This window comes from Sminthopsis crassicaudata, chromosome 6 (genome assembly GCF_048593235.1).
Source record: "Sminthopsis crassicaudata isolate SCR6 chromosome 6, ASM4859323v1, whole genome shotgun sequence".
Taxonomy (NCBI): Eukaryota; Metazoa; Chordata; class Mammalia; order Dasyuromorphia; family Dasyuridae; genus Sminthopsis; species Sminthopsis crassicaudata.
In genome coordinates, this window is record NC_133622.1 from 195099654 (window position 1) to 195117480 (window position 17827).

General features: G+C 40.0%; 1 protein-coding gene and 1 long non-coding RNA gene across 3 annotated transcripts in view; one reads left to right on the top strand and one right to left on the bottom strand.

Moving 5' to 3' along the window:
* The first annotated feature begins 10 nt into the window (after window positions 1–10).
* LOC141546812 (uncharacterized) lies at window positions 11–3731 on the top strand. Its single transcript, XR_012483427.1, has 4 exons — window positions 11–165; window positions 403–457; window positions 2928–3026; window positions 3649–3731. It is a non-coding gene; the product is annotated as an uncharacterized LOC141546812 (long non-coding RNA).
* Window positions 3732–4425: 694 nt separating this feature from the next.
* The window catches only part of PDE6B (phosphodiesterase 6B), an 82687-nt gene continuing 69285 nt past the window's right edge, over window positions 4426–17827 (bottom strand). Inside the window, exons 20-22 of one of the 2 annotated variants that reach the window (XM_074274907.1) lie at window positions 12936–13019; window positions 11227–11312; window positions 4426–5988 (exon numbers count right to left, since the gene is read on the bottom strand). In XM_074274907.1, coding sequence (XP_074131008.1) covers window positions 5862–5988; window positions 11227–11312; window positions 12936–13019 — 297 coding nt within the window. In that variant the 3' untranslated portion in view covers window positions 4426–5861. Of the gene's footprint in view, window positions 5992–11155; window positions 11313–12935; window positions 13020–17827 lie in introns of both variants that reach the window. The other variant, XM_074274906.1, reaches the window with a different exon arrangement.

Consider the following 17827-nt stretch of genomic DNA (forward strand, 5'->3'; position numbering starts at 1 on the left):
CTGTCCGGCGCGCACGCTTGCTGCGTCCTCATCCTCATTTCTTCAGCCACGCCCCTTCCGTCCTTGCCCTCTCCCACCTAGGCTCAGCAACCGTTCTTTCTGCTTCCGGGTCTAGGGTCAGCAGAAAAAATGGTGCCGCCCGTGAATGTCTCCCCGCTCATCAAGGTGAATCTCCACTTTGGCTTCACCCCAGGCCTCCGGGAGGAGGGAGGGTAGGGAGGCGGGGAAGGAGGCTTGGGAAGGTCGGACCTAGCAGCGGTACTCCCGGCCCTGGGATACTTGCACCCTGCCCTTGCTTCCCTGCCTGATCCCGGGTATCTGGGCCCCGCGCGCGGGGCAGGGGGTCGTGTCCATGCGCGCGGTTCCCACTGACCCCGGTGTCTCTGTCCTTGTGTCTCGCAGGTGGGACGGTATTCGGCCCTGCTCTTGGGCATAGTGTACGGAACGAATCGCTATGGTGAGTGACCTCTGATCCCAGGGCTCCCCGAATCCTTGCTCCCATCCCTGAGGCTAGCGCCCCTTATCCGAGGTGTACCCTCAAAAAACCCTGCCCCGTCGTCCATGATAACCGATCACTGACCCCGCATTCAGGCCTCTCCTTTGGAGAACAAGAGCTTAGCACCCCGAGCCTTGGCCGAGGGGGCCCGAACCTAGGGCTGTGGCGGGGCTGCCCGCCCGGACTAAGAGTCTGGCCCGGAGCCAGCAGCGGCCGGCCCTAAGCGGGCCTGGGGACTTGGGTTTGCGATCTGGAGAAGGGGACGAGGAGCCCAAGGTCACACAGATCAGTGGCCGGGACAGGACTTACACCCAGGTCCTATAACCCCACTGCATAGATCTCAATGAGAGCAGTCAACCTGATCTTGACTTCCTCATCCTTCCCTTCAGCGGCTCCCCAGTCCCCTGGGCTCTGCTACTACCCTCTTTATGAGTCCTGGCCTGGAAATCTACTTTGGAAACTGACCAGCTTCCCGCAGGTGGGAAGGCAGATTGTTACTGTAACTAAAGCTGTCCTGGGAGGGCCACCTTGGGGGACTTGGATGTCCCGAGAGAATTTCTCGGAGGAGTTGCTACGATTTCTAAGCAACTGACCAGGAAAAAAAAAACATATTTGGGTATAAAATTCTGTGTATTTGACTGCAGCCTCCTGTAACCCATGAGGACTTTGCATAAAGCTGCCTTTTCTCCAGTCTTGGCCCCTGACCTAAATTATCCTTGTAGCCTCTGGCTAGGAAGGGAGGTGGAGGGTGGGAGAGTGGTTTTTGTCTAATCCTAAACTGTTGCTTATTTACTATGTTTAAAGATTTGTGGGGGAAGACACTGACATAATAGACCATTTTCACTTTCATAATTAGGATCCTATGATTAGAGAATCTAGTCTGAAGGGACTTGAATAAACCCTAGTCCAACTCATTCTTGTAAGGTTGGGGAAATAAAGGGCCAAACATGTAACATCCCCCCTCCCCCCAAAGTCACTATTGGGTCCTCTGATTCCTAATTCTTTCCCTGAATAATGTTTTTCCTGCACAATTAAAATCATTCACAGATTAGAAAACTTGCAAAGTAAATTATGAGTAGTTCTTCAGAATAAAGTGAGGTGAAAGGCTATTCTCAAGGTAGAGGGTATCTAAAGCAGGTTACCTGCAGGAGATGCTGAGTCTGCAGCCTCTAGAACCATTATTTCTATGTACATATGTGCACACACACACTTGAAATAAGAAAGCCATATGTACACGTGTATAGAAGAGTGTATGGATGGTTGTTTATTTTCCCCCTTCCTCTACCACCTATCCTGTCACTTTTCAAAAGTTGAGGAGGATGAACTTCTAGGGCCTTACAAAACATTTCATTCCTTTGTGCCCAGGAGCTAGGTTAATAGGATCATAATAGTGGGGAGACTTGTTTTCTAAGTGTTTAGATTTTAAGAAATAAGATCTTTTTAGAAGTTTCAAAGCCTGGAGCCAGTTTGCAGAGAAATAGCTCTGGGACAAATACCTGTTACTAATATGACGAGCAAGTGAGCTTTATCCTTCATGAGTTCATGACTGGTTTATGTGTAAATGTGCAGCAGCCATAGTCAGAGGAGCAGCCTAAAAGTGTATCAGTCAGAGCCACCTCTGGTGGCAATACCCTCTGAGCTAGTGAGTGATCATTTCTGGAGCTGGGGGATGGGGCTGTCATTGACAGGCCTCTGGGGAAATGAGTTTCATGTGGTCCCCTTTATATTCTCCAAAGATATCCTTGATTTTTGCCAGTAAAAGACCCTATCCCTAGTCTGATCGGCTGCCCTCTGCCAGAGATAAGCCAGTGGCAGCGGGGCGGGGGAAAATCTCTTTATATCCCTGTAGGACTTTTTGATAAATTTTAAGGAGGTGGCCAATGGCTGTTGATTCCCCCCCCCCCTTCAAAATAGAGTGAAAGACAAGTGCTTCTAGTTAGTTTAAAAATTATCTTTAGGGGTTGGTTAAAACTGCTATCTAGACATCATTTTGGATAGAATACAAGCACTTAAAAGTTAAATTAGCTCAGTCTTCTGTTCTGCTTGAGGGAAGGCTGAGAAGCTGTGACTTGCCTAGGCTCACACAGGAAGTAAGCAGGAGGAGTAAGGAAAATGGCGAGCATTTATTTAGCCCTTTAAGGTTTACAAAAACTTTGCAGGTATTACCTTGTCTATGTCTCTCCAGAACCCTGTGAAGACAGATGCTATTGTTATCCTAACTTTACAGATGGGGAAACCCATGTCTGAGAGGATAAAAGACTTGGAGTCACAGAGCAAGTGTATCGAGGATTCACTCAGGTCTTCCTGAATTCAACACCAACCCTTAAACCAAGCTACAGAGCCTGGGTTTGGACTCAGGTCCTCTGATGGCAATATAACATTCTGTTTGATAAATAAAGTGGCTGAAGGAATTTTTTTTTTTTTTAAACAGCCTACCTAAAGCCCCGGGCAGAAAAAGAACGGAAGATAGAAGCAGAGAGAAAAAAGAAGGAAGAAGAAATGAGGAAAGTTCAGCAGCAATTGGAAGAAGGTACTAAAGCAAATACTGTGGTTTTATAATTGAAGAGAATTCCCTATTTTTCCTTGTATAAGGAGAGTAGACCAGAGCTGCAGGGCCAGGGGTGGGATTGGGGTTTTGGAAGTAAGTTGCCCTTCAGAGGGAACAGGCCAAGGTGATTGGCCACAGTGACTGCTGGCCCCCTACAGAGAGAACCAAAGGGACCACCCCTTCCCCTGGAGGATCAACCGATGTTTCTGTAGTTTGCTTCTAAGGTTTTGCTCCCTGGAGACCCATTGACTTATGTTTTTGCTTAGGCTTGCCAGTAATTATCCTCATTTTCCCATTTGGTTCAAAGGATAATATTAAATTAATAAATCCTTAGAGTTTCACTGAAAGAGCATGACCAGGGATGTCAAGGAATTGTAGTATTTTCTACTATCCTTACTAAATGAAATCAGAATATTTGGAAATGCTTCCTAAAGAAAGCAGTTGACAGAAAATAGATGAGCCCTGTCCCTGAATTTGATTTAAAATTAAGCGGACACCAGGCAGTCTAATATATAAGGTTTTTGGTTTTTTTTATAATATTACATTATTGATGTGGTTATGTTTTTATATAATAATAATTTATCCTTTTTCTCCCTCATTCTAGCCCGAGGTGACACCATATTGAAATAAGATTTGCTGTGTTTTCTTCTTCGAGAATTGTGGTGTAATAAAGCTTTCTATGATGTATTTTGCAGTGTGCATCTTTCTTGCTGCTGTCTTCCAATTATAGATGAATTTAAAACATAAAACCCTGCCCCTCTCCCTTCCCCAGCTCCTCTGTGGCTGTTGATCTAACAGAATCAGGGGTTGAAGGATGGTTGATGAAGAAGATAGTTATTCTTGCTGTCACCCCAGAGGTCAGCCATTCTCCATTTTCTCCCCATAGTAACCTGTTAGGTATTTTTTATCCATGAATCTTTGAATCAGTTTATATTCAGTCTCTGATACCTGGATATGTAGAGAATGCTGTTTAGTCCCCCTTCTGTGAAGTTCCTTTGTAAGCCTTGATTGTTGAGCTTTATTTGGGATAGGATATGGGCATTCCTCAAATCACATCATTGTCCTCTGGACTATCTTCTGCCTCACATCATTTCACTTCTCTGATAACATCTGATGCTTTTTTTTTTTTTTTTTTTTTTTTTTTTTAATTAAAGCTTTTTATTCTCTCTGATGTTATTCTATTGGAAGATTCTGGTCTGTGCTTTTCCCCATGTCCTCATTGTCCCTGAAGTACCACTGGCTGCTTCTCTGCCCCATCACCATCTTCTGTGGTGTTCCTAGTATTTTACTTCTTCATTGACCTGACTGACTGCTCCCCTTCACAAATTGAGTTTGACTTGTATCCTTTCTCCTCCAGATCATCCTGGGGCCCCACTGATCATTCTCTGCAAAGTACATGTTTATTAAAGTAGTTGCTCACATTTGATGGTGCTTTATGGTTACAAAGTAATTTCATAGCTCTTTCATTGAAGTCTCACAACAACCCTGTGAGATAAGTAATACAAGGAAAATTCCCATTTTAGAGGTGAGAGGTCAAGAAGTCATTCCCCACAGTCATAGAGCTATATGGACCTTTTACAGTGGTCCAGCAGCTTCTCAAGTTTGTCCCAAGATGTCTTAGACAAATATTCACAACTCGCCTCTTTGGGAAGACGGACCAAAAGTTAAACATGCTAAACAAGTAAGTTGTGAACTCGTTTATATAATCCCTTAAAGTTCTAATTAAACTAACTGTGATTGTGGTGTTTGCCCACCATGAGAAGGAAGAAACTTTGCGGCACTTGTTACAAACTACACCCTTGAAGTAATTAATGCCCTTTCACAAACGGGCACCCTTACCTCTCTAGCTCTCCATCAGCTTAGTGAGGAACAAGGTGCTTGCTGAACTCGCACTGTTATATTACTCACTGTGTGATGGGTCGGGAGAACTTTCTGACCGAGTTTTTAAAAATTACGTCTAAGCTATGAGGACCTGTGGATGCTGTAGTGTTAGAAAGTGTCATTGAAAAAAGAATGAATTAAAAAAGAAAAAAGAATGAATTGATTCAGGTAAGTTGTCTGCCGTCAAAACTTACAATCACAATTCAGGAGGGGTAGTTGTCCAGTGAAAGCTGAGCTGTGCTGGGATCTGGAATATTAGAAGCCCCACCTAGAGGAAGGTCTTCTAGGGGATAGATGGAAACATAGATGGACACCTATGGGATGAGAAAGCGTGGATGGGCTGCAAATCACTGTTAGAAGAGTTGAGATCATGGAGTCAGTGAGACAGAATTAAGGCAGCACTTCAATTGGTGATGATAATGAGGTTTTAGTTTCATGAACTGCATAGATTAAAAGATTTTCATGCAGAAAGTAGCACTCGGCTCCATTTCTGCTTTGGTCTTTGCTAATAGATCAGATAGGACAAGTGTATTTTTCAATGAATTCACAACTTTAGCCACACATTAGATTTCAGTGTTTCTGTTTCACCTGGAGGGGTTTGGATGTAAATTTTATGTAGAGCAGAAGATACATTAGAATACATCTGTGTGTGTGTGTCTGTGTGTGTGTGTGGCCAACATACACATACACAGAGTACCTAGAATTCTTGGGGGAGGTAGTTCCTATTAAAAATCTTAAAGCCTTTTTAAAATGTGCCAGATTGAACTTTTAGTTCTTGGCTTTTCTGTAGTTTATAAAAATAGCTGTAAAATCAGTACATTTTAAATGTTAAAAAAAAAAAAAAAAAAAAAAACATTTTGGGTTTTTTCTTTTGGATTTCCAGAAACCTGCTTATCTTTGCAGACTGCAATATGAAACATCAGTTCTGCAGGATCTTCAGCAAAGTGCCTGGGAGATAGGAAGACTCAGATGCCCAGCTTGGGGTATCAGTACTGGGGTGTTTAGAGGATGCAGCAGGTAGAAGATTTTGGAGGAGGACCGCCGTTGCAAATCTCGTTGCCAACTGCTATGAAAGAGAGAAAGAAAAAACATTTAAATCAGATTTGCTTGTTTTTGTTTGTTTTTGTTTTTGCATTTTTTTTTTCTCTACTATTAGAGTTGGATTGTTCAGGGCCCTTATTAGCTCTTCAGAATAGAGGTCACTTTGTTAGGGTCAATAAAAGGCCAATGTAGGATAGATGGTGAGCTTAAAGCCAATTATCCCTTCTTGAATTATACTTAGTTTAAGAAATTAACCCTTCTAAAAATAGATCTTCATTTTTGTCCCACTAGCTGTGCTTCCAAGGATCCCTTAACAAGTTTAAAAAGTTTCACTTAACAATTGCTGCCCCGCACCACCTAACCAAGTATAAAAAGTTTCACTTAACAATTACTTCCCCAAACCACACCAACAAGTATAAAAATTTCACTCAACAATTTCTGCCTCAAACCACCTTCCCCCCCTAAAAAAAGAAATATAAATAAATTCTGTTATTAAGAACTCTAGATAATAACAATAATAGCTAGCATTTAGATAACACTAAGATTTGCAAAATCCTTTCAAATATCTCATTTTGTCCTCACAACAACCCTGGAACGTAATTGCTTTTATTAGGTCCTTTTTACATTTGAGAAAACTGAGGTAGACATTTAAATGGCTTGCTAAAACACAGCTAGCAGGTGTTTGAGATTGGACTCGAATCCAGGTGTTCCTTCCTGATCCTACGCCCAGCACTTTAATGTCACCTAGCTGCCTCTATGATTGATTTTCTCTAGATGATCTTGTTATAATAGGATTGTAATGGTAAAATCACATTTCCACTGTGCAGGATGAAACAACTTTAAAGTGATTTGAAACCAGCAAGGGAAAGAATAATAGCTGTACATCTCACTCCCAGTCCTTTCCTCCTCCTAACCTTTGCATCTCTGAGGCTGGTGGTTTTGTTTTGTGGGTGGTTGGGGAGTCTAAGGGAGCGCTTTTTGTCTGACCTGGGTGATTGCTAAGGGCAGCGTTAAAGGGCAGCTGAACAGGAAAGGCTAACTGATGACAAGATAAATGAATAGTTGAGGATTCAATGACAAATCAGCTTAGTTCTCCTGGATTGTCAACATCCCACAATCCCATCATTTTCATTATGGAGAGTCACTTGCTTTTGCCAGAATAGGGCTATAATAACTTGGTAGTTACTAAATCAATCAGCACAACTCTGGGTTTTTGAGCTTTCTACCAGGACATAAATATATATATATTTTTTTTACATGAAATATTTGTCACTGATGGCTGCTATTGGGAAGAAAGTTGTTACCCATGCTGGATTGATCACATACTTGTCTGCATTCTACTGTGACTGTTCTATTAACATTTAATACATTTTAACTTGGGGTAATTTAACTTGAAATGATGTTTAGTTTTTTGGCTGCCAGGAACTTAGTGGTGGGTAAAGAATCCCAGTAAAAAGAAGTAGGGAGTGATAAACAAGGGAGTTTTTTTGGACATTGTGATCATGGTATTTATAGACTTTCTATTAACTATTTAATGAGATGATTGTTAATTGAATTATCTCTGCAAATTTATTCTATTAGACAATATTATTAATAAATAGCTAGCATTTATTTAAGTGATTTAAGATTTACAAAGTGTTTACAAATATCTTATATTATCCTTAGAACAACTTTGGGAGATAAGTGCTATTATTACCCCCATTTTACAGAGGAGGCATCTGAGGCAGGCAGAGATTAAGTGACTTGCCCAGTGTCATCCAACTAGTAAGTATCTGAAGCTAGCTTTAAACTCAGGTCTTCCTGAGTGTCTAGTTCTCTAGCTGCATCCTGATCACAAATGGGTAGATTGACAAGACATGGCAGAGAGCACAGGAAGGAGAAAGGTAAAGCAGCATAAAATTGCTACCCCCAGACTTCCAATTTTATTAGGAGCCTGTTGCTGGAGTGACCTAGTGTAATATACAGGCAATTCTCCCATTATAGATTGTAAGCTTCTTGAGGGCAGGGGCCAGCTTTTGCTTCTTTTTGAATCTTCAGTGCTTGGCACAGTACCTGACGCTTAGTAGATGTTTAATGCACATTTTCTGATGAGTGTTCCACTGCAAGCTGGGAAAAGACCTAGTGGGAGTCACAAGGCAGGCAGGTGGTACACAGGGCAGATGATTGTAGTCTGGACACTAGTGTATTGTGTCATTTACACTCTCTGGGCTTTAATTTCCTCCCCAGAAAAATAAGGAACTGGGAGAGTTGATCTAAATTGGATCTCCAGAGTCCTCCTCAGCTCAGCGCTCTATGACTTTCTCTTTCTGACTTTGCAATAATTTCACTTGAGATTCAATAGGTTTGGAAGAAGAGGAAGGTGTCCTTATATTTGTCTTCCTATTATTACCTGTGTTAAATAAAAGCTGTTTTCTCTAATCTTCAGTCTATCAGAAGGGTCAAAGAGATTTTAGTGAAGATGAAAGAGATCTAAGAGGAAAAACTAAGAAGGAAGAAACTCAAGGAAACAGAGTGATTAAAACTGAGATCCATTCACTAAGAGAAGAATGTGATGGAAAGGAGATGGAAAGGGGGAAACTGAATCATTGGTACCATATAACAAGAAGGAACAGCTCTTCCATTGATGATTATTGAATAAGCCACTTTTCATGCTTCACAGAACAATAAGGAGGATCCCCAGCTATTAACAAGTGTGACTCCACCCCCCCCCCCCAACCTACTATTGATTTCTGGTCAAAGGGACTCATCTTTGTGATTGAAAACACTCTGCTGAGGAGTAAGTAAAGAGGTAGTAGCGAAATGGTGGCAGATAAACCTGGCATAGCCAAGTGGGAAGAATGCCGTCTTTCTATGGTTCTTGTTTCTAGACTATGACAGTGAATGGAGTCTAATTAAGCCTGGTGGCAGCTACCCACTTTTGCTGACGTCTGTGGGGATGAATGGTTTCACCAGAAGAAACTTGAAAAATCTTTTTTAAATAGTATGACATCCTGGGCAGAAAGCTGAAGGAAATATTTTCAGCTTTTCTTCCAATTTAGAATTGGGATTTGGGGAGCAATAGACAGAGTGTTGGGGCTGAAATCAGGAAAATGTAAATTCAAATTATAGACACTTATTAATTATGTGACCCTGGGAAATCTTTTATTGTCTGCCTCAGTTTCTCAAAATGTAAAATGGGGTTAATAGTAGTACCTACCACACAGGGTTTCTATAAAGATCAAATAAGATAATATTTGTAAAATGTTTGACACACTGCCTGGCACACAGTAGGAGCTTAATAAATGCTTATTCCCTTCTTTTTGGAAGACAGGAGGAGCTGAGCATCTGGCTAAATATGTATCTAAGAAAAAAAAAAGTTATATTTATAAGAAGTCACATTTCAATAGCCCTTTAACGTTTACAAAATATATTCCTTGATATAACCTGTGAAGTGAAAGTACATTTATTATTATTCCCATTTTGAAGAGAAAAGAAACCCTGAACTATATTTTACCAACATCTCAGAGATTGGGATTAAATGGTTTAGCTGGGATTTGAACTCAGGTATCCCCTCAACTACAAATTCAGTACCTTTCTACACATTAGGCAGTCTTTTCTAGACTATAGTTCACTATATCGGAAAGCTGGACTTTGGGTCAGAGATGGAAAATCTCAAAGGAGGGCCAGATTTCCCAGTTTCATAGAGAGGGCTTTAAATTGAACATGTTTTACTATAGAGGATAAGAGTGATAGAGAAAGAGAAACAAGAGAAGGGGAGGTACAAGATCATTCACAATTAAAAGTTAACTAGGAAGAAAGTTTGAAACCATTTGTGGGGCTCCAAATGTCCATATAAAAAGTTTGGGTAATAAAGTGAGCTCGTGATCCTAATGTAAAATGCTAAGTATGACCTTGGAGAGATCACTGAAGCATAGGAAAGGACACTGCTAAGTGGGAACATAATATCCTCTGGACATCTTCATGTTTTTAGACTAGTCTGTGTTTCATGAGAGCTGGAAAGTATTTATAGGATTAAAAATATTCCTAGCTTAGAGAGAATAAAAAGAAATAAAAAAGGAAAGGCAGATTATAGCATTTTAGGTATTTTTGACTAAATTTTTTAAAAAAGGAACCACAGATACAAAGGATTGAATGAGCTTGGTTCCCTGCCACTGGAGGAGATGGGCAGCAGGTCTGATGAGGCAATACAGAGATGGGGTCCTGAGGGCCAGGGGCAGAAGCATCCAGAACTGGTGAGCCATCCCTCCCTCCTGCATGGAGCTCGGGTTCAGGCAGTCACAAAATAGAGGTCAAAGAATGAAACTTTTTACTGCTGCATCCCACTCTAGTACTGGGGGCACAAGGAATGCTGGGAGGAAAGAGTACATTTGGGAGGATGGGTTTGATGGGGGAAGCAGTCACTGGGGTACTACTTGAGCCCTGAATCCGAGACTTTATCCCCATACCCACTCTAAAGGCTGAATTTTCATCCTGTGCTTCTGAAAAAAAAGCTGGGATTTGAGTATAGGGGAAAGGACTTTGGTAACTTGGTAAAAGCAAAAGGCCTTCTGCAAAATGGGTGCTGGGGACAAGACTAACGTGTACACTAGGCTAACCTCCTGGCACTGGAATTGGCTCCTGGAAGTGCTAGGTTGGATCTGGGGGTATCCAGATGCATGAAGCTGGAAGCTACGCTACACTGTGACATGGTGGGGGGACATTGCTAAGTAGGAGCGTGTCTAGAAAGCATGCAAGGAAGGTAGAAGGACTTAAGATCATCCCATAATACTTTGTTCCCAGAACCCTTGGTATTTAGCCAATGGAAGATTTGAATGACGTTGTTGTTTTTAATACTAAAAAAGTATCACATAGAAGAGAGGTTAGACTTATTTGGGCTTATTCTGTGTCTTTGGGACACAGGATTAGGACCAATGAATAGAAGTTATAGAAAGGTAGATTTTGCCTCAGCAGAAAAAAGGCTTTTTCCCTAAAAATTAAAGCATGAATGGCTGTGTCAGGTAGTGAGCTTCCCATCACTGATGGTATAACAGAAGCTGGATGTTCTAGGAGGGATTCCTGGACAGGGAAGAAGAATGAGCTAGGTGACCTAGACCCTTCTAATTCTTATTATCTGCACTGTGCTGGGGTTCTTAATGACTTTATCTTCAGGGTGTAAGTATTTATTGGTCCACTTCAGCTATGATGCATACCTTTCTTTATTACAGGTTTCTCCTCTTCTTTTTTCTTTTGTTCCTCCAAAGCCTTCACTTTAGCCTCATGCTCATCAGCCAGGCTCTTCCATTCCTTCCTGTTATTCTGCAGCCTGTCAAACATGGGCTGGATTTCCTCATGGAAACGTGAAAACTCCTAAATGGGATAGAGGATAAGAAAGAGAACTCAATATTTATGGATTTCAGCTGAAAAATAAAATATCCTGAATGTTAGTTATCATTTAAATGTGTATTCTAGCTTTCTCCTTCCTTCCTCCTTCCTTCCTTCCTTCCTTCCTTCCTTCCTTCCTTTCTTCCTTCCTTCCTTCCTTCCTTCCTTCCTTCCTTCCTTCCTTCCTCCTTCCTTCCTTCCTTCCTTCCTTTCTTTCTTTCTTTCTTCTTTCTTTCTTTCTTTCTTTCTTTCTTTCTTTCTTTCTTTCTTTCTTTCTTCTTCTTTCTTTCTTTCTTTCTTTCTTTCTTTCTTTCTTTCTTCCTTCCTTCCTTCCTTCCTTCCTTCCTTCCTTCCTTCCTTCCTTCCTTCCTTCTCTCTCTCTCTTTTTTCTCTTTCTATCCTTCTTTCTTTTCTCTTTCTTCCTTTTTCCTATTTATCTTTCAATCTTTCTATTTCTTTCTATCTAGCTATATCTTTCTATTATCTATCTTTCAGTCTTGCTATCTATTTCTATCTTTCTAACTATCTGTATCTATCTTCTTTCTATCTGTATTTCTTTCTTTCTATCTTTTATCATCTATCTTTCTATTTTCTTTCTATCTATCTCATTCTTTCTATCATCTATCTACCCATCATCCATCACTTATCTGTCTATCATATTTGTCTGTCTACCCACCCATCTACCTTATTTATCTATCTATCTAAGTGTAGCACTTCAGGAAGTAAAAGAATATAATTCAATGTTGGCAACCCATGAAAAGGAAAATTCTTGTGCTTTCTTATTGTGAGTCAGAAGCCTCTAGCACCAAAAAATCAATATAGGCAACAAATGTCTCCTACGGAATGTGTGCAACTATGTCTTCTCCAAAGGCAGGGACCACATATTCTCCTTCTTTGCCTCCCTATGGGAAAGGATAAAGCAGGGAAGGGAGGCTCACTTAGGGCTTGAGAGATCATTTGATTCTTGGGAATTAATTAGGTTTTACTGGTATGATGGTAATAATGATCACCCCTTTAGAAAGGGCACAAGACTTTGGGATTTCTTTCCATCGCTCTCACAATCCTATCCCTCTCACCATCCTTTCTCTCTGCCTTGCCTTTGTCACCTTACTTCTCTTTATCAGACATTATCCCACTTCCATCACTATTCTCTTCTCCCTCACTGTCCTTCCCTAATACTAACCTGTTCCCCTTCACTTTTCCTATTCATTGACCCATCCTATTCCATTGTATCCCTCTGCCATCTCCCTTTGCTATCTCCTTCCCTCTTACACTGAAGTCCTCTGAAGGACAGCCGAAAAAAAGATTCAATTGAATATGTTGACAACATATAAATAGAGCTGATTCTGAAATATATTTAGCCTTCTCTCAGTAGAGAGGTGATGAACTATTATTGCAGAATGCAGCATATATTGCAGCAGACCCAGGCAATGTTTTGGTTTGTTTTATTCAAAAAGCATTTTTTGTTTCCACGGAGGGTTCTCTGGGGGTAGAGAAACCAGTTATTAGGAAGTAGAAGTGATGTTAAAAGGAAAAAAAAAAGATAACTTTTTAAAATATGGAGAGCAGCCTTCCTTCCCCTCTGGGGAGAACTGATTGTGTGCTTACCTTGTATACAAATGTACACACGAAGTCAATGAACCCCACTTGCAGTTTAGGCAGCTCATCAGCTTTGTTTCTGTCCATCATGGGCTTGGTAAAGAGGGAAAACAAGTTCAAGTGAGGACACAGGGTTAAAGTCATAGCCTTTTTTATTCCCACAGCAGCACAGCCCTTCAAGGCAAGTTCCAAGATTCCTGACACTAAGCTTACTGAAGACACACGTTTCTGCTTCCCTGGAGCCTGTCTGGGCTAAGATCAATGCACTTTTTACATTTACAGCTTTTAGGATCCCATAAAATAGAATTGTCTATTATTTTTAAATGTGTAAGAGTGGCAGTCCAATCAATCAGAGGCATAAACTAGGTGTGAATAAAGCCTAGACATCTCTATTGAATCACCCAACCAAGCAAGGACATTAAGCTAGGTGTGAGAAGTCCTTGAAAGCCATTGGATAAATGCATTGGAGGTATGTTAAGACTGCATGAAGAAACTCAGTGACATCCCTGTGGGGTTTTGCATAAAATACCAGTGAGTTGGGACTGGGCATTCAAACACCTGACTGCAGAGCCCCTAGGAAGGAATTTCTCGGTGAAAAGGAACCCACTTCTGTCACCCTGCCTGCCCCTTTGCTCAGGGGATTTCTGAACTTCTGGGAGGGACTCAGTAAGGATGGTCAGTGGTGGCCTGGTAGTGTTTTTGAACTTCAGCATGAGCCAAGGATAAATTAGGTACACTGAAGCAAGGCAGCTTCAGATCTCTCAAAAGGACCCCACCTTGAACACTCCCTCTCCAGGAGATATGAGTCATTTTTTGCTATATGTCCTTTTTAAACTTAAGCTGACTTTCCTCTGGGCTCCATATGTAATTTGTAGGAAAATGGATCATAGAGTTTTGTGCCAATTGGTTTTACTGTATTCTTAGTAAATACCCCTCTCTAAAAGCTAATTAAGTCTGTCTGAGTAATTAATATTGCCTAATAATCAATGGGGGAAGCACATTGGGGTGGGGGTGAGCTTTGGGTGTTATAGAATTAGGAAACATTGCCTCCCCCAACCCTTCAGGATTATCTCTCGAGCTCTGAGGGAGGAAGTAGAAGGCCTTTATTGGAAATGCAGTTTGCTAATTCGAGTCACGGTTGGGGTGGGATTGGGAGAGTGGCGTCAAAACATATGTTACAAATGTACCTATACAAAAAAAGACAATATTAAACTCAAACCAGTCTCCAAAGTGGGGATTGTGTCATGACTTTATGAAGCAACTAACCAGAATGTATTAAGATAAATCTCATCCCTACTTTCCTCCAATTCAGGCTTTTCTCCAGCTCGATTACTTGCCTTCTTTACCCACTAACAAACAATATTCCCTTATTCCATCTACTTCCAGGCGGCCTCTAAGGATATGGCTGCATAATTTCCCAACCTTTCCCCATCTGCACTGAACATTAGACTTTCAGGATGGTTATACATGAACTGGCTTCTGAACCAGCAGATACAAGGGCAAGATCTGCCTGTTGTCAGAACCTTGGGTAAGCTTTACTTTGGGCCAGTGGCTGAGGAGTAAGAGCCCTTTTCTCATTTTCAATGGGACAGAGTGAGACAACTGAATAAGCAAACCTGGATGGATTGTGATCTGTACTGAAGAACTCACTACTTCATTCTTCTCCTCAAACTATCCTTCTTCTATTTATTTATTTATTTAATTTATTTAATACTTCTATTTATTTCCAGATCACCATTGCCCACTTTTCCTCCTTCCCTCTCTTCCTCCTTCCCTCCCTTCCTCCTTCCTACCGCCTTTCCTTCCTCCTTCCCTTCCTTTTTCCTCCTTCCCTTCCTCTCTCCCTTCCTTCCTCTCTTGTTCTCTCCTTCCCTCCCTCTCTCCCTCTCTTCCTTCCTTCCTCCCTCTCTCCTTTCCTTCCTTTCTTCCCTCCTTCCTTCCCCCCTCCCTCCCTCTCTCCCTCTCTTCCTTCCTTCCTCCCTCTCTCCTTTCCTTCCTTTCTTCCCTCCTTCCTTCCCCCCTCCCTCCCTCTCTCCCTCTCTTCCTTCCTTCCTCCCTCTCTCCTTTCCTTCCTTTCTTCCCTCCTTCCTTCCCCCCCTCCCTCCCTCTCTTCCTTCCTTCCTTCCTTGTTGATTTCTCTACATTATTTGATACTGCAGAGCCCTTTGGATACATAACTGTCTTCTCTCTAAGTTGTTACAAACAACATAAGTAGGTCACCAATAAGAAATCTTGTACTGGAGCATTTTAAAATCTTAGAATAATTCAAACCTGTTTAAAAATCTTCCAAATACATAGTTTCATAGGATTCTAAGCCCATTTGTTAAAAATTTAAAAAGCAATACCTTTCAATTAGTTTGCAAGAAAAACTGAGTGACTTCAGGGAAGATGGAAATTTACTTGCCAAATTTCAACAAAAATCTTTGCAAAATTGGTGGATGGGACTGAAAAATGATCATGATGATTTACTAAATGTAGCCAGCTTCTTTCATTTAGAGACATTTATCTTTCTGAGGTGCTCTTTTCAGTTATGACAGCCATTAAAATTAAAATAAACTTCACTTAAAATGAGACCCTCAGATGCCTATATCAAATTATTAAATCAAGGTTTTCAAAAGTAATGAAGCATATTCAATTCCATTGCTCTCACTAAAAATATTATCATTGATATTTTTACTGAAAACAAAAAGGGTTTATACCATTAATAAAATATTTTATTCATCTATATATCATTCTTTAAATTTTTATTTTATATAAGTTTTATAATATATATAATTATCAGTATAGGAGTACATTATATAATTTGTAAATAATTAACATATTTGCATATATAATCAACTTTTTTTTAATAAAGGCATGGAATCAAAAAAGTTTGGAGATTATTACTTTAAATTATTCACATCTTTGGATGTTCCTATTGAATTCTGGCTTTTTAATATGGATATTTTTATGGTGTCATAATCAGCATGCATAAATTGTCCTATATATAGACAACTGCATATATGAACTATCCCCGATTCTAATATGCCATGATTAATTTCTTTCAATGAATTAATTTCAGTTAATTTCTTGGATATAGTTCTTTTCATTGTTACCTGCTTTTTGAAAGATGAAAGCAAATTAAGAATTTATGTGCTGCTCTGCAAATGTCTGAAAAGTTGAAAGTCCCTCATCACTAGCATACTTTACCTGTGAGTAAATTTTGATCTATTTTCCCATGTAGTAAGGAACTCTACAATACACCATAATTTCTCCCCTTTTATCTTCACCCAAATGTTCTTTCTTCATCATGATTCTCCTTCCCACAAGGACAGAAATTTACATGATATGATTTATCTGCCTTCTTGTTAACTTATTTCCCTCTTTCTGGGGAATTTTCTTTCATTGAAATAGACAAGGAGTTAACTAAATAAAGATGCCTAAGATTGAATCCAAGGACTTAAACTCTAATGACATATTCAGTAATTGAAAAGAAACTTGGGACTGTTTTCCTTTATTCATACTGTCACTTAGCCCTGGTCTGGTAGGGAATGCTTCAGTATTCTAGAGATGACTAATTATGTGAGATTTTGACATACTAGCTGGTAAAGGGGTCAGTGACTAAGCAATAAAGATGAGAATCTGAGGAAGAATCTGAATTTAGAGTTTTGTGGACAAATCTGCCATTATCGTTATATGTTGGTATTGCTGAGTCATTTTTAAGTGATGTCTGACTCTTTGTGACCACATTTGAGATTTTCTTGGCAAAGATAATGGAGTGATTTACCATTTCTCTCTCCCATTCATTTTACATATAAGGAAACTGAGGCAAACACAGTTAAATGCCTGGTCCAGGGTGCCATAGCTAGCAAATATCTGAGGTCAGATTTGAATTCAAGAAGATAAGTCCTTCTGATTCCAAGCCTGGCATTCTATCCACTGTGCTATTTAGCTTCCCCATTATTATATGTACAGACATAAATATATGTGTGAGAGTATATCCATCCATACATTATTGGCTTTAGTGAAGAAAATTTCACTATAAAGTTATACAGACTTCAGTGGTATTGTATTAGACCTATGTATTGGTTTAGAAAATATTGTTACATTTACTGTATTTAATCATTTCAGCAAGTAGAGGCATCTCTCCATTGATTTCTTCCATTGGGGTTTTATAGGATTTTTTTGAATGTACTGAATTAAATCAATACTTGAGAATGTAATTCTTTTTGCCACCAATGTGAACAAAAATTTTCCTCCATTGTATTTGCAAGTCATGTGTCATGAATGTGTAGGAGTGCAATTGATTTTTCTGGATTTTTTCATCTCCTCAACTTTGTTGAACTCAATTATTTTCTTTCATCATTTTGGAGGCTGATTCCCTGGGATAGTCTTGCTCTACAATCAGATCACCTGCAACACAGGATAATTTGGTTTTTCTTTTTCCTACCTATTCTATTTTTCTTGAGGTATAGTGGGTAGAGTGTTAGATTTAAATTCAGGATGACAAGTTCAAATGCCACTTTGGTGTGTGCATGGGCAAATCACCTTAGTTCTCGGAGCCTCAGTTTTTTTATAGATAAGCCCATATAAAATGGGGATAACAATAATATTTAGTGTATACCTTATAAGGTTGCTAAATGAGATCCTGTATGTTATAGTGTCTTGTAAACTTTAAAGCACTAGATGTGTTATCATTTATATTTTTGACATTCAGATATAAATGATCCTCCTGAAAGGAGTATTCTTATTATCATTATTTATTCATTCCTTTATCATCAGTAGTATCAGCACCAATATATTTATGGTTATGTTATAAATTGGGAGGGTGACCTGGGACATCCTGGTCTTGTTATAGTTTTGAAAGGGAACCACTTCTGTGCTTCTCCATTCTCAGTAATGTTGACTCTTGGTCTTGAATA